This window comes from Chenopodium album, chromosome 18, assembly GCF_948465745.1.
Source record: "Chenopodium album chromosome 18, dcCheAlbu1.1, whole genome shotgun sequence".
NCBI classification, from domain to species: Eukaryota; Viridiplantae; Streptophyta; class Magnoliopsida; order Caryophyllales; family Amaranthaceae; genus Chenopodium; species Chenopodium album.
Window position 1 is genome coordinate 12,404,677 of NC_137851.1, and position 24,507 is coordinate 12,429,183.

A 24,507-nucleotide genomic window follows, 5' to 3' on the forward strand; every position below is an offset into this window, starting at 1 on the left:
TATAAAATTGTATTTCCTCCGTTTCTATTTACTTGACTAACATTCTTAAAATGAAAATGTCATATTACTTGGATGATTTACAAAAGTATAGCTTTTTAAAAACTTATTCACAATTTTGCGTTGGAATGAAACTTATTTACGAAAATACAGTTCACGTAGACTCGGGAATACGTTTAAGGTATTTTTTCCTTTAAGTAGCGGTTTGTCTTTAGTACTACAAGTAAGGATACGGAGTAGCAATTTATAAAGGGTAAAACCGCATAAACCGCTACTAGAGGTAGCGGTTTTACTCTGAAAAATCAAAAATAAATAAATAAATAAACTTATCCGAGCCTACGTGGACAATTCCGACGCAAAAGTGTAAATAAGTTTTCAAATAACCAAACTTTGGTAAATCATCATATTACTTGGCCCATATTATATTTGGTAAATTTTGGTAGATAAATTCTCTATATTACCCTCATAAAGTGCATATTGAGACAACTTTTAGGGGTTAAAAGGTGAGTCATCTGCAACAAGGGCTACAAACTAAAATTTCTCTCTCTTCTCCTAAAACAGTGTGCCAAAAAGCTATGAGTCAAGTAAATAGAAACAGTGGAAGTATGTGATATCAATAATGTCTCTCTTTGAGAATTTTTAAACCTCATATCTTGGGAGATACGAGTAGTGAGTTTAGCCAACTTGCGAGCTATTCGAACTTTGCTTGAGATTATCACGAGCCCAACAAAGCTAGGTTATAGAGAGCCAAGAGTTCTTCAAACATGTCATTCTCCTCCTAATTTTTAATACAGCCGGTAAAGTTATCACCCAAAATAAACCAACATTTTCTGTTTAGCCTCTGATCTAGTTGCTCAATGGCTCACTCCGGCATATAGAGAGCGGCTACTGCTAGTGACAACTTCTACTTCAGTAACTCCCATGCAGATAATTTTAACTCTAGAAATTCTAGCTAATGGAAGCTCTTCGTGGCTACTGTCCATGGAGGATCAGCCTCTAATGTCCAACATTGATTTTACTGAAGAATGAAACTAAAACAAATATTGTAGGACAGACAGAACCAGAGGAGTTGAAGCATAAGAATAAAAAATAAAAATAATCTGCTCAAAGGGATGATAAATTGCAGAAGAATCAGTACAAGCTACAGCACACAGAGGAATCAAACTGTATACCTTTGGTGAGAGTGCATCAAAACCATTCTATCATATATTGGAGTATATAAGATTATTTCCCCTTCTGACCTTCCGTAGGAAAGTATGTTGCAGCAAGATGTCGTTGCTTGATACAACCAATTTTTCTTTACAAAACCGAAGGACCACATTAACTTAGTTTAGTAATAGTACAGAGTAGTAGTAGAGTTTCCTGGTATAGATAATCCAGGTGCACTCTCAGAAATTGGCAGAGTTTTCAGTCACTAGCAAAAGCTTTACTACAGACCGGGGGAGGGGTACTCAAATTACATGATTGATACATGGTATCCAGATTGCATCTTGCCTCCTTGGCCAAAATGTCTGCCACAATGTTGCTCCTTCAATATTCATAAATCAGGCTTATGCTAGGTTGCTGCTGCAGCTGATCCCTGCAATAATTGACATAGGGAGTCGCTTGATACAGCAATTAGTAAATAATCACTTTTGATAGAAAATTATTCATGATAGTTCACCTAGAGGTTAGATGATATCCGGTTAAAACATGTCTCATTGTAATTTATTAGTATGCAGGCATAGAAATGGTAAAAAAGAAGTTTACAAGAAATTTAAAGTTGAAAAAAAAAAAAACATTTCCAGTCCCTTTTTCAGAAATAAAACAAAATTCAATTTTTCAAAATGAACTAGGCCAAAATCACTGTTAATTTGAATTTACAATTTCAGTTGTCTTAAGAATTGAGCTTACATTGACATACGATGTTTTTTTTTCGGCTATTTCACCAAATGCCACTGAGTAATTTAAAAATTCACCAAATGCCATCGGACTTTTCAGAATTCACCAAATGCCACTGAGTTTTTAAAAAATTCACCGAGTGCCATTAATGACTAATGGCAGTTAACTCCGTTAGTCATTAAGGCTAATTATGCCACGTGGTGTATTCTAATTGGTTGCTTATTAAATTAGTAAATTAATTACTTAATAAAAAACTTTAAAATAAAAAAATAACACCCACCATGACCCAGCCCCAACCACCGTCTGTCACTGCCACCACCATATCTCCACCTCCAGCCAGTCCCCACCGCGGCGCAATCCAGCCCTGAACAACCGCACCGGCGACGACGCAACCCAACCTAGCTAACCCGCGCCAACGACGCAACCCACGCCGACGACGCAACCCAGCCTAGCCAACCCACGCCGACGACGCAACCCAGCCGCGATTCACAAACTCTCTTTCTTCCTCGACAATCCCTCCCCTCCCCACCGCCGATGACCAAACTTCCCCCCCCCCCCACACCGGAGAACCCAAATCAGTTCATCCCCTCCGAGCTCCACTCTTTCAACCATCATGCCGGATCCCTTAATTAAAAACCCCAAAAATCGAAATCTAGGCTTTCGACACCTTAAACCCCCAATATCGATTTCCCTTAATTCGAAGCCCCTTCCCCGCTTCGGCGAACCCAAAACAGCCCTTCCCCTCCCATCTCCACCCCCTGAACCACCTCACTCAAACCCCAAAATCGAAAACCTTAAAATCGAAATTTAGGGTTTCGATTTTGGAGATTTCAATTTTGGGGTTTTAGGGTGTCGAGGATGGTGGTTTAAGGGGGGGAAGTGGATGGAGATGGTAGGGGTAGGGGGAAGGGTAGCCGCCGACACCAAAGAGGATATTGGTCGTCGGTGGAGGTGGGGGCAAGGGGTTAGGCTGGCGTAGGGGCGGTGGTGCCGTGGTGCGGTGGGAAGAGTGGCTGGGGTTTTTTTTTTGTTTGTTTCTGATTTTAACTTTTTTTTTTTTGAAAACTTCTGATTTTAAATTTTTTTGATAAATAAAATAAAAATAATAAAGTGAACCAATTAGAATACACCACGTGGCATAATTAGCCTTAATGACTAACGGAGTTAACTGCCGTTAGTCATTAATGGCACTCGGTGAATTTTTTTTAAAAACTCAGTGGCATTTGGTGAATTCTGAAAAGTCCGATGGCATTTGGTGAATTTTTAGATTACTCAGTGGCATTTGGTGAAATAGCCGTTTTTTTTTTCTTCTCTTGATGGCAAAAAAAAATAGATAAAGCTGAAGACAAACAATTATAAGAAGAGGCAACTCGAACTCTCTCTTCCCTCTTCTTCTTTGTGAAATTCTGTCATACAAATACATAGTAATACTTCGTATAATTTAACAGTCACCCTTCTTCTACCTATGCAAATAAGTTTGAATTGTACGACAGCTCTCAAACACAGGCATGGCATATTATAATAACCACTATAACCCAATAAACTTATAGAAATGTATACACCATCAACAGAAGCCGAAAGTTTGCCACTTTTTTGTTCTACAATCCAGTGATTTAAAAAATAAAAATCTTCAAATGCAACAGCATTAGCATTGCATATAATTACCAAAACAACAGCATTCAGATTTATAGAAATTGTACAGAGCAAACAAAGTATGGACACGTACCTGACGACTGGTCGGTGGTGTAAGGTAAAGTTAGGCTTGGAACATAACTAGCAATCCAAGAGTTCCCCGGTCTATCAAGTGTTGCAAGTTGGATGTACTTGACTGGATTTGAGCTTGGGTCAACAAGTCCAAGTGTTGCACTTCCCACAAAAATGAAAAACTTGCCAGTCCTTGTGAATCCACTCAATGCAACAATGTCGATGTCTTGTGATCTGTCTCTGTCGAGTAGAATAGTTTCTACCATCCCGGGCCACTTAAATATATGTATTGCAGCGCCATTACCACCCATATAATCCACATACTCAGAAAAACACCCTCCCATGACACACAAACAATAATCTTCAAAATTATGACCGGAATCCAAATTCAAGTCCATATAGTTGTGAAACACCTCATAAACTAAATCAAAGGAAACAATTTGTACATTGTGACTATTAATCTTAGCCGCGATCCAATACAGAGTTTCATTAACCAAAACTCCTCGCGTCAAGTGGAATGAATAGGGAAACCAACTAGAAATTCCATTACTACAAAATTCAAATCTTTCATCTGACATACTCCGCAATGAAAAGATATCTTGATAAAGTTGATCAGCGATTCTTGTCCACTTATTGGATTTCAATGAGAAAACATGCACCCTAATCTCTAGAGTAGCACCCAATTCAGTAACCCTAATAACCTTATAATCATCAACATTAGAAACATACCCAAATCCCCAAGAAACCCGAATAGGGTTAGACCAATCAATTACAAAATCATGGTCTGAATATTTTCTAAATTTGCCAATAATAGGATTCCACAAAATGAAGAAACTACCAGATTCAGAAGCTAAACATACTAGTCCATTACATGTGCCAATCAAAACCAGGTTTTCATCAGAATCAACACCAAAATCAAACCCTAATTTCGCTAAATTCTTGTTGTTGTTAGTACTAATTTCATCTTCAACAGCATCATCATGAGAATAAAGATAATAATTATCCCCATTTTTCATGAACAAGTATTGAATTGGGGAAGAAGGGTGAAAAGAGGGAGATGATCGAACGAAAGCAAGCGCAAATTGGGGAGAAGAGAGAGTAGAATACCATAGTTTGGAAACTAGTTTGAACTGCATTAGGGTTTTGATGGGCAGCTTAGTGAGAATGTGATAGAAAATAAGATCGGGTGGGAGCTTGAGAAATTGTTCAGCCATGGCAGAATCTTCATCCTCCATTTCTGTAAACCTCAGTTGCAGAGTGGTGGTGAAGTCGGAACAAGTGGTGGTGGAACAGCTCTCACTCAAGGAAATTTTTGCAACTGTAGGTTTTTTTTTTTTTTTTTTTTTTTTTTGGCAGTATACAAAGTGTTTGAAATTTTTTTTGTGGAGGGAGATGCACATCCGGTTTTCTTTAAAAAAAAAGCGGAATGAACATTTAGTTGTTCAGTAAAGAACATATAGTTATTTTGTAAATAACATATACCTATTTTATAAAGAACATTTAGTTTTATATATATATATATATATATTTTTTTTTGGTAAATCTAAAGAGCATTTGTAATATTAGTAAAGAATATGATAATATTAAAGAACATTATTCATATAGTAAATGTACATTTGATATAAATGATCATGTATGTATATAAAAAAGTACATTTTACTGTATTATAATGTACATTGTATTATATTCTAATGAACATATATGTTATAATGTTGGTTACATGTTTAATGTACATTATATTATTTGCATCATGTAAGTATATGAAAAAAAGAACATTTTACTGTATTTTAATGTACATCGTATTATTTGAATCTACAACTTTTTCTAAAATTGTCTATTTGCTTGCTTTCTTCTTCCAAAATGTATTAATCGATCAATCTTCTTCAAGAACTTCATTTTGTTTCTCATTGCAACAACAAAATAACATCAAAATCACAATTAATTCCCAATAAAATCAAATATTACAATTTTCAATCAAATTTATAAAAAACAAACACTCAAACTCAAAATAAACAAGTATGAATGTCAAATAAACAAGTATGAATGTCGAGTTTGGTCTTACATTTCGTTTTTATTTGTCATCTTGAACAATTTTGGATTCAAAATTTCGAATTTCTTGAAATTTTGCTTGAGGTTTGAGGAATTTAAATAGGTTTGAAGTTTTGTTTGGAGAGAGAAAGTGAACTTTTGGTAAAAAAAAATTGAAATGATTTGTAATTGATGTATGGTAAAAAAAAATAATTATAGTACTATTTATCTATTTCATTATACAAAAAAAATAATTATATTATTATACAAAAATAATATACAAAATTGTTGCACAAAAATCTGATGTACATTATAAATTAACATTATGTTCTTTTATGTATATGTCCATGTACATTATAAATGAACACTATGTTCTTTTATATGCCCATGTACATTAGTATATACCTACATGTTCATTCCGCCTTTTTGTACTTTGGAGCGGATGCACCATGCGGATCGTGCATCCGCCTCCACGAACCAAGCTTTAGAAAGTGTTTAGCAAATGACATATGTAGTACTTGTAAATAAACGCAAAATCCCCCGAATGTGACATTGTGACATGAGTTCGACTCCTCATCCTCATCCTCTTCCTGTATCTTATCATTAAGAAAATAATAACAATAAAACAAACAAACAAACGTGCAATCCATCAAAATACTACGTTAGAAGATAAACAATCAAATTCATTATGGAGTACCAATTAAAAGCTACCTTTAAATGGGTTAAATTTAACATAAAAATTATTACTGAGCACAATTACCCTCAAATAATTGAGGGTATTTCAATAAGCTTAATAAAAGTATGCCTTATTGAAACTCAAATAGCAGTTCCAATGACCTTGCTCTAGTTACATAGCAATTAAATAAAATAAAATTGCTTTGGTTTCATAGCAATTAAATAAAATGAAATTGTTTCGTGTATGCCTGAGTTTTTGAAAAATGCACCGTGTACCCTTGAAAACATATAATATAATATCGTTGTACTCTTTTTCCTAGCTATGATTTTTATCCCATAGGGTTTTACCTAGCGAGGTTTTTAATGAGGCAAAATATACCTTTTCTGTATTAGTATGGGCATTCAAGGGGGAGTGTTAGAAAATAAGGTGAATGCCAAATTACCAATTATTGATTTGATTTTACAATGTCCATATAAGTCCAAAGACTTGTGAACTTATATGGCAATATATGAGTATGATTGTACTCTTAGTGTAGGACTCTTGGCTATATATATATATGTAGGATGTGGGTAATTCCCACTTTCTCTTCTTGAGAAACAAAGTTTGTATCTCATGAGGTTAAATTTGGAATTGTCCTATGTACATCTAAGGGTAAGTGACAGGCTAAAGTCGTATCACCTAATCAAAAGTAATTACCTAAGTCCTCTAACTAAAGTAGATAGGGAAGTAGGGTCGAATCCACAGGGAAACTGGTCTTTCTATTCCTAATTAATTATTATAATCCAAATTATTAAAGTAACCAATATTTGTTGTGATTATAAACTATACTACGAAGATTATGAGTAAAGAGAATAATTAAGGAAGAAATCAATAATAATAAAGCCTAGGGCATAGGTTCACTAATAAACAATATTCCAGGGTAAAACACAATAATCAATCATCAATGCATTAATTAATCAGATCATAAAGGGCTTTCGCTACGTATTACAATCACAGAATTAATTTACCGGTATTAAATCTCATCTCTCGAATCTCGACCTAACCATTTATAAATTAATCTGCCTATCGAAACTAAGCCTAAACATCAATTCTCATCTCTCGAATCTCGAATCAATATTGCTAAACTCATACAATTAAACCTGGCCAAATCTAATTGCATAGCAAATAAACAATCAATAGGAAATCAATTAAGCATTAATGATCAACAATCATAAAATTACCCTTTCATATTATTTATTAGATCCCCAAAAACCCTAGAAGGAAAACTACTCAGACATAATTAAAATTAAGCAAAACATAATAATTAAACAAAACATGAAAGAAAAATAGAATGAATAAAATACTGAGATTAATTAAGAGAGAAATCGTACCAAGACGGCGGAACTACAATAGAGTTGAGGAACAAGAAAGAGAATAAAAGTCTAGAGAGAGAAAGTTGAGTAGAGAGAAGGAAGAGAATAAAAACTAGAGTAAGAGAATTATGAAGAAGTCCCCAATTTTGTCTCCTAAAATTGCATTAATACTAAGCAAGAAGATTTCCGCTAAAACAAAAGTAAAACGGAAAACTAAACTCCCTAAAGAAAACACGCGCCCGGTCGGGCAGTGGCTCGCCCGACCGGGCCCGCCTCTTCCTCTTCAAATGTCTTCTCGCGCCCGGCCGGGCAGTGGCTCGCCCGACCGGGCCCGCCTCCCTTGCCTTAGATATCTTCTCGCGCCCGGTCGGGCGCGGGTCCCTTCAAGGTATTGCTCCGCCCCGCCCGGCCGGGCGCGCCATCGGGCGGAGCTCTAGTGGTCCGGGCGAGGCTTCTTGGGCCTCGAGGCTCTTCCTTGGGCTCTCCAACTTGGCCCAAACGCCTCATATCTCCAAAACTGAGCCCTTAGTCACCGATTTGCTACCTCCAATCGGTCTTGGGCTATCGAACGTGGTCGCGGTCTTTCAATACTTGTAGATGCTCCTCGAAAAACCCGGGAAAATGCTCCAAGTACGCAAATTCCTACAAAACTCAAGCAAAACTACCAAAGCACTGGAAAACACAAATTAGTAATAAAAGTGGCTCGTAGGAGCCAAAAGCACTACTAATTACGACCAAAGGACGGGGATAAATATATATATAAAATGAACACATCAAACTCCCCCAAGCCAAACCTTTGCTTGTCCCTAAGCAAAGAGCTCCTCAATGGACAATAAAACATGCCTCACCCCAATATAAAAATCAAGCACAAACGATTCAAGGCAAATAAAGTGAGCATGCTTCAAAACCAACCAATCCTATCCATCTAATCGCCCTTCCTCCCCAACAATTGTCAAATAGAGCAAACCACAAGAGCATATAGAATTCAAGACTAGTGCTCACACACTCAACTCTCATTTATGTGGCGAGTAAAAGATGTACTCGATCGCTCTCCATCCCAACCCCTTTAATGTGAACAGTGCCCTCCCAAACTCACAACACTCGTGTGTTTGAAAAGACATACACTCAACCCTATAGTCGACTCGGAATATGTCAAATCATAACTTGCATTGATAAACAACACTTTCACATTTACACAACTCTATGCACAAGGTCGGAAGGTCTTTAAAGCTTGTAATGTAAGGCTAGGGTGAAAGGGTAGGATAAATTTGGGAATATGTGAGAGAAAAGCCTTGCTAAAAGGGAGCCATATCCTAATAAACCCATGACCAAATATAATGATCATACACATCTCCAACAAAACTAACTCCAACACAAATCCACCAAATATACTCCAATCATAAAAACCAAACTCAATACTTACAAAATTCACTCATAAAAATATGATAATATAAACTAGAGCGAATAAACAAAATCAAACTCAAATATTTACAATGAAAATCAAAATTTTTTTTCTTTCTTTTCTTTTGATAAACCTTCACTTAGATAATTTGAACATGAAACATTTTTTTCTTCTCTTTTGCTCTTTTTTTCATTTTTTTTTCAGAAGTTCACTTTCTTTTTTTTCACATCATCATACTTTATTTTTTCTCAAGATAATTTAAGTTTCAAACATCTTCAAAAATAAACCATGATCAAGAACAAAATAACTTCTCATAACCCACCCAAATTGTGCAAATAATGTGCACACTACGAACTCCCTTACCTCACTCACTAATAGCTCCCCCAAGCCAAGCTTGGGACTAGTAACCAATGGGGCAGACATGGCTTGTAATGTGGCTAAAAACAATAAAAAGTCAAGGCAACAACATGGGTAGCAAGAAGGGAACAAATGTATCTAAATAAATCTGAAGGCTACCTAAAAGAACAAATGCCTTCGTCCTCCGATCCACATGCGCATAATAGTGAGTTATGAAACACTACTCATAGTTGCAAACCAATACTCAAATTCATTGACATACCAGGAACTAATCACACATTCCTAACCAAATCAACTAGTCAAGCACTATATTCACAAGTAGTTGGACAAAATTGACGCATGTTTAGGAATCCAAGTAACTAAACTTCAAATCATGATCAACTAATCCACAATGCTCAAAATCAAATACCAAGAATCAAAACAATTTTTTTCAAGTATGGGGCACAGGGAAGCATGATTTACAGTTCATTGGTTCGTATTTTTTTTATTTTTTCAATTTTTTTGTATTTTTCATATAAGGAAAGCAATAAACTAATCTACAAAGCAATAAATCTAAACTAACAAAACACATCAAAAATAAACAAAAATAAAGAAAAAGGAAGAAGAAGAAAAAAAAAATATATACCAAATCCAAAAATCTCCCCCAAGCCAAGATCGGACAATGTCCTCATTGGCTCGAAAGTAGCCCAGCTGGCTACTCATCCTCATCCTGGTCCATCCGAGAGGACCCACCTGCTCCACCACTGGAACCTGCGCCATCTGCACCAAAAGAGCTACCACCAAAATAGTTAGCTTGAAAAGTCCCCCCCGGCGGTCCCCCAAAAGGAATGTCCTGGCCGTACCCATGGAACGAGGAATAGTCTGTGTAAATACCATGGGCAGTGGGATCCCTATCGTATCCCTGAGGTGGGGGCTGGAACCAGTCTGGGTAAACAGCATCGTCGGGAATGTTGCCCCGACGAGCATAATCATCATAAATGGGGTAGAGTCCCCTACCCTGGTTCCTCTCTAGGTAGCCTAGCCTCTGGTCGACAGAACCAATCATCTGTCTGAACTCGGTCTGGGTTTGCTCTATGCGACCTATGGCCTGGCCAATACTCTGCAAGTCCCAAACTGGGTCAGAGTCACCGTGAGGGACGGAATGGGACTGTCGGGGTGGTGATGGTGGCTGTGGAATGGGTTGAACTACAAGCTGTGGTTGGGCCTGGGCCTGCTGTGGATCCTCACCCCTAGCATGGGCAACTAACAGGGCATAAGTGTAGGACTCTTGCCCTGGGGGAAAGGCGGTCAGGTCTGGGTTGGGCAAAGGAAAAATGGGCAAGGGTTGTTCAGTCCCTGTCCTAATGCACCAATGGGTGACCTGGTTCTCGTCTACCCGCAACCACCCAAGCTCCTCAAGGTACCTAGAGGTCATGTAGGTGTCGGGTCCCATGTTAGTCATCCGGTGGGGTCCACTCTCTACAAAACCGGCCTTCTTGATGGCTATCCTAGTGATAAGGCCACCAAGACGGATGGGGGTAGTGTGGTGGTTGCTGGCCGTAGCATGCCTACCTAGGTGGTGGATGATATACCGGGCTATGTTCAATTTCTCATACCCAAACATGTAATGGCCAATTACAGCTAGTTCATTGGTCTGACAGTTATGGGGTTCATTCCTACCTAGGAAACATACACCGGCAAATCTTTGCCACATTTTAGGGATGGGGTGGTGGATAGGCCTAGCACTAGCATGTTGTGCAGAAACATGAGGAATACCAGTCAAAGCTAAATACACATCCTCCATTTTAAACTCAGCATGCCATTGTCTGTTTAATTCCGGTTCCAGTTCAAACAATTTACAAAATTCCGCAAAAGAAAGAGTGATGTTTTTATTGTTAAGCCTAAAAATTAATTTTGGACCACTTTTATGGTTTTGAATAACAAGAGATGACAAGAATTCACAGGTTAATTCACGGTATGTCGAATAATGCATATCTACAAATTTGCGCATACCAATATCATTCAAAAATCTCTTAACAAAGCCATAAATACCTAAAGCCTCTAAAGTGGGACGGTGTAACCACCGTGAGGGAATTACCTCTCGTCCGTAGAGCACCTCAAATTTCTCCCGTTGCTCTGCCGTCGCGATCTTGATCGTCGGCCACTGAACGAGTTGAAGAGCCGGGTCATATTGTTGGGATGACCCGCTTGAGCTTCCCCCGAGAAAATTTCTCGCCCTTTTAGCCGCCATTATGAGTGGTCAAAAATTAAATTTTGTGGAGTTTGAAAATTTTTGATGTAGGAGTGTAGAGGATGAAGAGAGGAGTAAAAATATGTGAAAAGTTTTGGATTTGGGTAAGAGATGAAGGAGAAATCTTAGAGAGAAGTCAGAGAAAAATAAGAGTTTTAGAGAGAGAAAGTGAAGGAAAAGAAAGAAAATGAAGGAAAGAAGAAGAAGAAAAGAAAGACGGTGAGATTGTCGCGCCTGTTTTTTCCAATCGCGCCCGGTCGGGCGCCAATACCGCCCGGTCGGGCGATCAATTCTTCTCCAAAAAATTTTCTCGCGCCCGGTCGGGCGTTCCTTCGCCCGGTCGGGTGATTATTAAACAAATTCGAACCCAACTCTCGCGCCCGGTCGGGCGAAGCTCCGCCCGGCCGGGCCAAATAAATGCCCGTATACGTCAACTCTCGCGCCCGGTCGGGCGAAACTCCGCCCGGCCGGGCCCGAGAGTAAGGTTTGACGATTCTACTTTCTTCAAATTTGGCTAACTCTTTTCCTGTAAACTATACAAAAAAACTCGTAAAACTCATTAAATTCCCTCCTCTCTCCTCTCATAAGAAAAAGAAGAAAAACAAAAATAAAAACAAATAAAATACGGGTTGCCTCCCGCAAAGCGCTGGTTTATCTAGGTCCCGCACGACCTACTTACCATAGTTTTCTCAAGGTGAACTGGAACTAGTTAGGTGTAGTAGTTCAACTGCACCAATTGTAGCCCCTTCGTGATATATCTTAAGCCTCTGACCATTTACCTTGAACTCGTTACCATGCTCGTCAAACAACTCTACAAAACCGAACTTGTTGGCCCTTTTCACTGTGAAAGGACCCGACCACCTTGACTTCAACTTTCCTGGGAAAAGTTTAAGCCTGGAGTTGAACAACAACACCTTGTCACCCTCTTTGAATTCTCTCGGAAAGATCATCTTGTCGTGCCATCTCCTAGTCTTCTCCTTGTAGACTCGCGCACTATCATAGGCCATCAACCTAAACTCATCAAGCTGGTTAAGTTGTAGAAGCCTCTTTTCTGCCGCTAGCTTAGCGTCCAAATTGAGCTCTTTAATAGCCCAATATGCCTTGTACTCTAACTCCACCGGAAGATGACATGCTTTACCATACACAAGTCTATAGGGAGTGGTACCTATAGGGGTCTTAAATGCGGTTCTATATGCCCAAAGGGTGTCATCCAACTTATCGCTCCAATCTTTCCTAGATTTTGCTACCACCTTTTCTAAGATGACCTTAATCTCGCGATTAGACACTTCGACTTGGCCACTAGTTTGGGGATGGTAGGCTAGCCCTGTCCTATGGTAAACACCATACTTCTTTAGGAGGGTATCTAACTTCCGCTCATGAAAGTGGGATCCTCCGTCACTGATTATGGCTCTAGGCACTCCAAATAAAACCGTCTCCCCGGCAACGGCGCCAAATTTTGACAAGCTAAAGTCGTATCACCTAATCAAAAGTAATTACCTAAGTCCTCTAACTAAAGTAGATAGGGAAGTAGGGTCGAATCCACAGGGAAACTGGTCTTTCTATTCCTAATTAATTATTATAATCCAAATTATTAAAGTAACCAATATTTGTTGTGATTATAAACTATACTACGAAGATTATGAGTAAAGAGAATAATTAAGGAAGAAATCAATAATAATAAAGCCTAGGGCATAGGTTCACTAATAAACAATATTCCAGGGTAAAACACAATAATCAATCATCAATGCATTAATTAATCAGATCATAAAGGGCTTTCGCTACGTATTACAATCACAGAATTAATTTACCGGTATTAAATCTCATCTCTCGAATCTCGACCTAACCATTTATAAATTAATCTGCCTATCGAAACTAAGCCTAAACATCAATTCTCATCTCTCGAATCTCGAATCAATATTGCTAAACTCACACAATTAAACCTGGCCAAATCTAATTGCATAGCAAATAAACAATCAATAGGAAATCAATTAAGCATTAATGATCAACAATCATAAAATTACCCTTTCATATTATTTATTAGATCCCCAAAAACCCTAGAAGGAAAACTACTCAGACATAATTAAAATTAAGCAAAACATAATAATTAAACAAAACATGAAAGAAAAATAGAATGAATAAAATACTGAGATTAATTAAGAGAGAAATCGTACCAAGACGGCGGAACTACAATAGAGTTGAGGAACAAGAAAGAGAATAAAAGTCTAGAGAGAGAAAGTTGAGTAGAGAGAAGGAAGAGAATAAAAACTAGAGTAAGAGAATTATGAAGAAGTCCCCAATTTTGTCTCCTAAAATTGCATTAATACTAAGCAAGAAGATTTCCGCTAAAACAAAAGTAAAACGGAAAACTAAACTCCCTAAAGAAAACACGCGCCCGGTCGGGCAGTGGCTCGCCCGACCGGGCCCGCCTCTTCCTCTTCAAATGTCTTCTCGCGCCCGGCCGGGCAGTGGCTCGCCCGACCGGGCCCGCCTCCCTTGCCTTAGATATCTTCTCGCGCCCGGTCGGGCGCGGGTCCCTTCAAGGTATTGCTCCGCCCCGCCCGGCCGGGCGCGCCATCGGGCGGAGCTCTAGTGGTCCGGGCGAGGCTTCTTGGGCCTCGAGGCTCTTCCTTGGGCTCTCCAACTTGGCCCAAACGCCTCATATCTCCAAAACTGAGCCCTTAGTCACCGATTTGCTACCTCCAATCGGTCTTGGGCTATCGAACGTGGTCGCGGTCTTTCAATACTTGTAGATGCTCCTCGAAAAACCCGAGAAAATGCTCCAAGTACGCAAATTCCTACAAAACTCAAGCAAAACTACCAAAGCACTGGAAAACACAAATTAGTAATAAAAGTGGCTCGTAGGAGCCAAAAACACTACTAATTACGACCAAAGGACGGGGATAAATATATATATAAAATGAACACATCAGTAAGAGTGACTTTTTCTAGAATATGCCAATTTGGAAGTTGCTAAGCTTAAAGTCTACCTTTTGACGGAGTTAATGCTACTGTTAACCAAGTTTCCTCCTTACAACTTACCTCTGTCAGTGCCCAGTTTACCCACCACATGAGTTTTCTCCGGGGAATTCCTCAAAAGCCAATTCGGCGTTCGGTAAACATAGCGAGGTTTTGAAGGCAATTCATAACATGTCCGGCGATGTACGAGTAGCGGTGTATTTGTATGCGACGAATTTCTCCATCCATTCTCATACCTCCATCAATAGAATAAAACCCTTCAATGGAGAAATTAAAATACACGCACTTCTTCAATGGAGGTGGAAGTCAGACCCTACCCTTAAGGGTTAACCAAGCCCTTATTTCTCCATTATTTCTATGGGTTTTTCGTTTGATTCGGCGGCGAAGCCGCCGAAAAGGCTAAGGAGGTTGAAGAAGGGCTTCACATCAACAAGTTGAGTGGATACGAGATCTGGAGACAACTACATATAGTGATACGAACTAAACTTCACTTTCGTTCAAGTTTTCCGACGGAATCCTCCGACTTTGCTACTGGATCGTCCCTTCAAATTACAGTGCTTGGATGGATATTGAGGAATGAGATCTGACGGCAGTTTTTTAAGAAGTTAACACCGTATACTAGGGTCCACATAAGCAAGTTGAGTGGTTTTTACAATCAGCAAGAAATAGTATTAGTTTACAATTCCCAAAGCACAAAAATTTCAAAACTGCCATTAGAGAAACACTTCTTGTTTCTCAAGAAGAGAAACTGGGGTGCCCCCGTAGGATGTCATGCAAGCAAATATTACGATGCAATACTACTACTACACTACAATTTCACTCATCCCCTTTTACTCCTTCTTTACTTCTCCTTTCAGTGATTAAAAGACTTTCTATCATTTAACAATAAATAGTTTATGGACTTATAGGGTAGGGACTTTTTATCAATCTTTTGATGCTTTTATTTTTTCACATGAACGGAGGATAAGTAACACTTGTAGCCACCTTGTGGCAAGATGGGAAACTTATGGTTGTTCGGAGTTTGTCTGTATGGATTTGCTCCCACAAAGTCTTGTAATTTTAGCTGATTATGATTTATAATAAAACGTCTGCCTAACGTTTCCTAAAAAAAATTGTGCAAAAGAAACCATAAAAGCCAATGCACAAAAAGAATAAAGTAAAGATCAATCTGTAAATCTGTATGCCTGTTGAGAGCAAATACTATCAAATTTCTCTGAAATGTTACAAGTTTAACGTCATCAGCAAAAAAACTCATGCTAGTTACGAAATTATAAAGATTAATTTGTATGCCTAAGTCTAGTCTTCATCTTCCAGTGAGACTACATTATCTTTCACTCCGGCCTCCTCCATGGAAAGTCTGTTGCAGCAAAATGCCGTTTCATGTTCGAACCTTTAGTGAATACTGAATAATGATCGTGTAGTCGATATTATCACCGACATACTAACTCACTGCTGGACCTCATTCTCATTTCTCAATGTATTCCATGAATAATGCCTTTGGAGTACAATAACCTGCTTTAGCCCATGCCATCCATGATATATTATTGACAGTATATAATTACAAACTTAACCGTTTTCAGGATGTCCAGTGTCGGTAGTAGATTGATTCAAGATGATTCATCTTGAGATGTGAGATGATTTCCTGTAAAAATATGTAATCGTTATTTGTATTTACAGTTAACCAAAAAAAATCAATGAATTTATCTAAAACATCTCCATTCTTTTTCTGATATAATGTAGAAATTTAGTCTTCCAACTTCAGTTTCTTAAGAGTTAGACTTAGATTCGAATGAGAGTTTATTTCACTTTTCTTCTATTAATGGCAAGGAGAATAGGTAAAGCCGAATACAAACAGGTTCAAATCCTGGCTCATTATTAGTGTTAGCTTAAATAAATATTAATGTAAGGGGGAAGGGAGTGGAAAAGGAGTAAAAGGGAGGAGATGAAGAAGAAAATTTATCTCATATATGAAGGGTGAAAAAGACGAGGCAAAGAAACAGGAGTGCAATAAACATTACTCCCTTCGTCCCTTAATACAAACCTCTTTCTAGCATTTATTAGTCACATAATAAAGAGAAAGAGGCTTTTAATTTAGGGACGGAGAGAGTAATTAATTAGTTTATTAGAGAGCAAAAGAATGGATCAACCCAACCCAATCCAATCCCTATCTTCTCTTAGCCGAACTATTTCATTATTCTTTCACCAACGGAAAATGAATCGCTCACTCAGCAACTTGCTGACCCTCCTTCCTTCCCCTCTTCCTATTTCTACAATTATCCCATTTAAGTACAAAGTTCTCTGTATAATTTTACAGTCACCCTACTTCATATCAATATTTTACTATATGAAAAAATTCCAATTGTATGACATTACATCAGATGCATCATAATTGAGCTACTAAGCATCATAGTTAGTAAATGCAATAGAGTTTAACTCAAAACTCAGGCACAAACGTTCCGCTCTACATGGAGTACAGGTGCATCTTATATAAAGCCCCACTAAACCCAATAACTCATACAAGTAGAATTGAGTACACAATCAACAGAAGCTGAAAGTTTCCACTTTTTTCTTATCATAATGCATTGCCTTTACAAAAATTCTTTTGAAAGCCATTCTTAGAGCTTGAAGAAATGCTACAGCATTAGAATTGCGTATAAACACCAAAAGGGTCCAAAACAACAGCAATTAGCTTTACAGCAAACAAACACACAGCATATCAAGTAGCAAACAAAGCAAGGACACATACCTTACAACTCATTCGTGGTGTAAGGTAATGTTAGGCTTGGAACATAACTAGCAATACGAGAACCTCCAAGGCTATCAAATCTTGCAAGTCGCGTGCACTTAACTGGTTTTGAGTTTGGGTCTACAAGTCCAAATGTTGAATTTCTCAACACCAAGAAAAACTTGCCAGTCCTAGTGAATCCAACAATGTTTTCGCAGAACTTTTAAATTAAAGTTGCTGGAGAGACAAATAGTTTCGATCATCCCAGGATACTTCAACATACGTATTACAGAAATATCATGCCGCAAATTAACCCCAAATTTAGACAAACACCCTCCCATTACACATAAAAATCTATCTTCACACATATAATTGGAATCAACACTAATGTTCAAAACAACGCGAAACTCCTCACAAACTAAATCAAATGAAACTACTTGTATACCCCGATCATTATAACCTTAGACACAATCCAATATAGAGTCTCATTAACCAGAACTCCTTGCATCGAGTGGAATGAATAGGGTAACGATCTAGAAACCCCATTACGATGAAAATCAAATCTTTCAGTTATAACATTCAATGAAAAGATATCTTGATAGAGTTCATCAGCAATTCTTGTCCACTTGTTGGATTTCAATGAGAAAACATGAACCCTAATCTCTAGGGTAGCACCCAATTCAATAATCCTAATAACCTTATAATCATCAACAATAGGAACATACCCAAATCCCCACGAAACCCGAAAAGGGTTAGATAAATAACTTTCAAGTTCATCATCAAAATATTTTCTAAATTTGACAATAACAGGGTTCCATAAAACAAAGAATTTACCAGAACAAGAAGCTAAACATACTAATCCATTACATGAACCAACAAATCAAGCTCTTCATCAAAATCAAACCCTAATTTCACTAAATTCTTGTTATTGTTAATATCAATCTCATCTACTTCAACATCATCATCATGAGAAAAAATGTAATAATTTTTCCGATTTTGAATGAACAAGAATTGAATTGGGGAAGAAGGGTGAAAAGGAGGAGATAATTGAGAGTAAAAAAGAGCAAATTGATGAGAAGAGAGAGTAGAATACCATTGTTTGGAAACGAGTTTGAATTGTATGAGGGATTTGATGGGGAGTTTTGGAAGAATATAGTGGCGAATTAGATCGTCTGGAAGTTGTTTTTGTTGATGAATAACTTGTTCACCAAATTCACCAATGGCAGTACCTTCATCATATTCCATTGTTCTAATTTTCACTCTCCGCAAGAAAGATAGTAAAAATATTATGGGAAAAATAGAAAAATGAATGGCACAAAAATATAGAAAATTTGGTTTTGAGCAATTTACTTTAAATTGTTTTAAAAAAAATAAATAAATAAATTACTGTAAATTATCTTAACTTTTTTTTTAAAGGAAAAAATTATCTTAACTATCTCTATAATTCCAACTAGATGTAACCCCGTGCGATGCACGGTTTTAGTAAATTATTTTATTTAATTTAAAATTTTGTAAATTTATGAAGATCATTCATTAAATATATGGATAAAATTCCTAAAATCATAAGATAATATTTTAATTTTATCCCTAAAGTTTCTTTCGTTGTTTTATTTATTTTATGTGATGCTTGAATTTAAAATCCCAAATCTTATTCACTAATTTTGCTTATGTGACAATTTATATTTTTAATTCAAAAAAGAAATGACAAATCTCGTTTTCTTATTGATCAAAATAAGTCTTTTGCCTATACGTTAATTTAATATACTCGTTCTATTTAAAATGTTAGTCTCATTTATAATCGTTTAACTATTAAAAATTATGGGGAATTAGTCATATGAGATATAGTTTTATTTGTCTCGATGAGTACATTATTAAAATCAAACTTTTATAATATTTGTTAGGGAGAGATTAAAGATATTTGCGATAAAAAATTTGCATCCATATATGTAAAAAAAGATAATTATTACTTTTTTTTTTTGAGAAGATAATTATTGGTTTTTAAAAATAATTTAAATTTTAATTATTCTCTATTCGTTGTTTTACCTATGTGTCAAAATTCTAAAATCTTATTCGTCACTTTTTCTTAGGTGGCGAGTAAATTTTTTAATTCTAAAATAAATTATTAATCTAATTTTTCATTGGACAAAGTAATACATTTTCTTATGTGGCGCGCCAAATGCTCCCGAAAAATGTCTACTTTATTTATATACTAGATGAAAGCCCGTGCGATGCACGATTTTCCATATATTAATTTCAAGAAAAGATATTTTCGTATTTGATTTTTTTTTCTATTTAATAATTTCAGACAAAAAATAAACATAATAATTTAATTTAAAGTGTTATTGCCTATTACAAAAGTATTATTTTTTTTTAATGTAATTTATAATGCAACTTTATTTATTGTTGTTATGTATTTTATTTGTGGTTGTTAGTTATATGACAATTGAATTTAAAAATATAAATAAATTGTAAATATGATATCTTTCAAAAAAAAAATTGTAAATATGATAATTTATCGGTTATATAAGAATAAAATATTTAATGTGAAAAGATTTTATTTTTTATTTTTTACATATTTAAATCCTAAATCATTATTAGTTGATTTTTTTAAAAATAGAAATATTAAAAAATAATAAAAATATGTATACTATTTATCTTCTATTTCTTCATCTAATAAAACTGGATAAATAAAACATGTTAGCAAAAATAAAATTTATATAAAATTAATCTTTATAGTCTTATAAAATAAATCAATAAAAATTTTGTAAAATTGATCTAAAAATTGTAATTGTACAAAATCAAATCTATGCATTGGAATTTTATAATCGTCCGCAGTCGCCGCTTCTTATTTGTAGCGATTGAAAAGTAACTAATGGAGTAAACTTTTCTTTCAATTATTTTTGGACGAAACTGTACAAAGTTGGCTTTAATTGAGGCATGAACGTAAAATTTGTTCAATTAAGTTAATTTGATGACTTGATTAAGCTACCTATATCACAAAAGAATTGTTTTAATCATAAAATTAATTAATAAAAACTAAAAAGGTTTATAAAAAAAATTTAATAAATGTAAACGATTTATATAGATATAATACCTTATCATACTTTGTTTTTCCAATCATTTTTGCTCGAATTTAATTCCTTGATTAATTAAATTAGATCTGCGTATAAAAACAAAATATAGTAAACAAAACATAAACATATAATCATTAAGCATTCCAAATAAACACAATGTAAACAATAATCACAAATATACATTTAAACATGGATTTTAAAAATAAAACTAAGAATTACGCAGCCACTGATGACCTAAAACTGACACAAAATTATGACACAAAATTCGCTTGATTTGGTTTTGTATTGATATGAAATTTTATTGGTGTTGTAGGATGTGTTAATTTATAGTGGTAGGCATCAAAATTTTTAATTTAATTATTATTAATGAATAATTTTTATTTCTTATCATAAACACTATCAAGATTATCTTAGATATATAAATCCTATATCTAAAGATGATTGTTTTCTTAAAAGATAATTTTTAGTTTTTTAAATAAGTTAAATCCTTATAAATCACTATTCGTTATTTTTTACTACGTGGCAAAATTCTTAAATCTCATTCGTCACTTTTGTTTAGGTGGCAAGTGAATTTTTTAATTCTAAAATAAAATAGAAATCTATTTTTTAATTGGTCAAAAATATACCTTTGTTTATGTGGCGCGTCGAATGCTCTCCTGAAATGCCTACTTTATTTACATATATATATATTAGATATTAGATTTTTAGTGTTTTTTTTTTTTCTGAGGAAATTTTTTTAGTGTTTTTCCTTCAATAATTTTTTTTTTTTTTTTTTTTGTGAAAACCTCCTTCAAGAATAAATAGGATGGACTAATGGAGCAATGGAAGTTAAAGCAAATAAACTGAGCTTGGTGGCAAATGTTGTTATTTTGTCCAACAGTGATGTGAATTGGGAAAATTAGTATGAATTCGATTCGGGTGAGTTTTGATTAGGGGTGTCCATTATTCGGACTCTAGTCCGAAATTCAATCCAATTCCGTCCAATAAGCTATTCGGATAGGACATTTTTTAATTTGGATTGGATTTGGACTCAAAAATTTTGAAATTTGGATTTTCGGATTGGATTTGGAATCAAATGTTTTAAGTCAAAAAAGTCCAATCCAGTCCAAATAGTCCGAATTTAGCAATGCATGAATAAATAAATAAATATATTAATACATAAAATAAATAATAACAATAACAGTAACAATAATATAAACCCCAACCCATATAACATTAGTAAGCCCAAACCCAATAGCTCATTATGAGTTTTTAGGAATTTTTTTTTATTATTAATTCGAATTTGTTTTGTTTATCAGAGTTATGAATCTTATGAGTTATTTAGGAATTTTTTTTATTATTATAAATTCGAATTGGATCGAACTGAATTCGGACTATGAGATTTTAATTTGGATTGGATTGGATTGGATTTTGAAAACTTTGAATTTGGATTTGGACTAAAAAATGAGAGTCCAAATATATTTCGGAATGGATTTGACTAGGCTTCAGTCCAATCTAAAGTCTGAACGGACACCTCTAGTTTTGATGATGAATTGGATTTGAATAAATAGGGATTATCATGTCCATTTTTTTTTTTAATTTTTTTTTGTTGGAAAACATGTCCATTTTTGTTTGAAGTGAGTGGAGTGACCAAAATGAAAAATATAGAAGTATTTTTATTTTTTAAGAAATCATTTACCGCATCATTCACATTACACTTTCATAATTTATTTTACTAACGATATTAATGATATTTTAACAAAAACTAAACGCAAATAAGAAGAGAATGTAAAATGTCATCTGACGGTCTGACTTGATCTGAACAGTAAACCTTGTGTAAGGCAAGGTGAGCTTATATCTTCACTATTACGTAAGCTTGCTATTTCTCATTTAACAAAATAAGCGTTCCTTTCAAAGGAAACCTGCCACGTGGCACTAATCATATCATATTCGCCATGTCGTAATGCCACATCACTATCACATAAGCTTGCTATTTCTCATTTAACAAAATAAAATATGCTTTAAGCTAGATTTGAACCCTGAACCTCCACTACATAAAGGTAATACATTTACCATCTCAACCAACTTACATTAATATTTCAAATTTCATATAATATTATATATTCCTTTCATTTATTAAGAAAATTAAAGATAATATAATTCATTTATTTTTCACAAGACTAGAATATAAATACATATGAGGTAAAAAAAAATGACAACCGAGACAATAATGTTGAACTACACACTATATACAAATAGTTGAAAATAATTATCAAATTTAAGAAATACACAAACTAGCAATCCGGGGCATCACCCGGGGCACACAGTACTTAATTTTATTGTAATACGGTCAAATTACGAGTAACTTTAACAAATTTGATGATAACTTTAATCACTTTAAGGATAACTTTTAATGGTAAGAAGTTTGTTTGCACTTTAATGTGTAATTTCTAATAAATACATGCAAAGGCTAATATGATTAATCTAATACATTACATTAAAACTTTTGTAGTAATAAAGGTAATTCTAAATACTTGTAGGGTAATCATAATCCGTCTTACAATAAGTTAATGAAAGTATGCCTTAATAAAAAAAAAAAAAAATTGTGATAAATGAATGTGTTAAGTTGCCTCCATCATATGATATACTTCCTCTTTAATTTTAAGTGTTTCATTTTTTTTTTTTTTTTGGTATTTCACCCGCTTCCCCCTTTGGGCTAATCCAGATTAGAGGATCAGTTCTGGGTGATTAGGTTTCAATTTCCTCATAATTGTTGTTACGGGGGATTGAACACGAGTCCTCCCTATCAAGTGTAGTCTCAATCACCACTATACCAACAACCAATTGGTTTTAACTGTTTCATTTTGATTGGGCATTTGCAATATTAGATTTTGAATAATAGTATATATATCTTATGTATCAATTATTATAAATTATTAAAAAAAAATTTAATACTCGTATAGTCGTATTCAATATATATGTCACATGCTAATTTTTTCGGTGGAATCTCCAACTTCTAGCCTCATTTATTGTATGGACCTAAGGCTATGTCGGGTGTTGTATGCACCTAACTACCTAAGAGCTAAGACTATATGTTATGCTTTTGTATGCACTTCTTTAATACTACGGCATGCGGGCGGCACGGGCCCGGCACGGCACGGCTCGGCACGACACTCGTAATTTTTTTTTATTATATATATTGTTGTTTTTTTGCTAAATTAATAGAATTATTTATATAAACTTAAATATAATTAAATAAATAATTTATATAACCTTAATTAAAATATAAAGTTGTTCAAAACAAAATATATTAACATTAACATAAACATAAATTAATAACATTATTTATATAAAATTAAGTGTTACTAATATATATATATATATATATATATATATATATATATATATATATATATATATATATATATATATATATATATATATATCGTTTTTTATTTACATTTATTAATTAAAAAAAAAAGTGGTACGGTTTGGCCCGCGGCCCGGCACGGCACATGTGCCGTGCCGTGGGCTGGGGTGTGCCAAATTTAGGCACGGCCCGCCGCGGAGCCGGCATGGCACGGCACGGCCAGACACGGCCCGAAGCGGCACGGCACGGTCCGTTGCCCATCTTTATACGTGGTAATCATTGTGACCAATTTTACCTATATTTTTTTATCATAATAAATTTATAATAATGCAAAAATTAATATCATAATTACATAACATTAGTGTTAAATTATGGTAGCACTATACTATTTTTAAAAAACTTTATATATCCTTTATATAATTTTTGGTTTGTGGTTTGAATTACAAAACGTACTCGTCTTAAACCTTACAATGTGGATTAGTTTCGTTTCAAAAAATTAGGAAACTGCACCTAAATTGCTAACCTTGGTTTGGTCGAGGTTCCAAACTGCACAACAAAATTGAAACCGCAAAAAAAAAAAAAAACAAAAAAAAAAAATTATTAGTTGACGGTTTGGCGGATCTAGATTGTACTCTAAACGTCCTTAGTGGAGCCCACTATTGTAATACCGTATTTTTATACATATTTCTAATTTAAATAGTATTTCTCAAAGTATTTAAATAAGTTAAAATCAATTACTTATGGGGTTTTAATTAA

At 35.1% G+C, this 24,507-nt stretch overlaps 1 protein-coding gene and 1 pseudogene across 1 annotated transcript; both read right to left on the reverse strand.

Annotated features, from left to right (window-relative positions):
• Positions 1 to 1,231: 1,231 nt before the first annotated feature.
• Positions 1,232 to 4,774, reverse strand: LOC145593115 (uncharacterized). The gene is made up of 2 exons (XM_081649625.1): positions 3,605 to 4,774; positions 1,232 to 1,576 (listed from the first exon to the last, which is right to left on the reverse strand). Exons 1-2 carry the CDS (start codon positions 4,716 to 4,718, stop codon positions 1,548 to 1,550), a joined length of 1,143 nt encoding a protein of 380 aa, XP_081505751.1. The 5' UTR covers positions 4,719 to 4,774; the 3' UTR covers positions 1,232 to 1,547.
• A 12,987-nt stretch (positions 4,775 to 17,761) lies between these two features.
• Positions 17,762 to 18,586, reverse strand: LOC145591833 (F-box/kelch-repeat protein At3g23880-like; annotated as a pseudogene).
• Positions 18,587 to 24,507: the final 5,921 nt, after the last annotated feature.

Excerpts from the sequence above, each read along its gene's own strand:
- LOC145593115 (XM_081649625.1), bottom strand. The coding sequence starts at position 4,718 with ATGCAGTTCAAACTAGTTTCCAAACTATGGTATTCTACTCTCTCTTCT. Across the intron at positions 1,577-3,604 it reads CACCACCGACCAGTCGTCAG|GGATCAGCTGCAGCAGCAAC; the intron begins GTACGTGTCCAT and ends CAATTATTGCAG.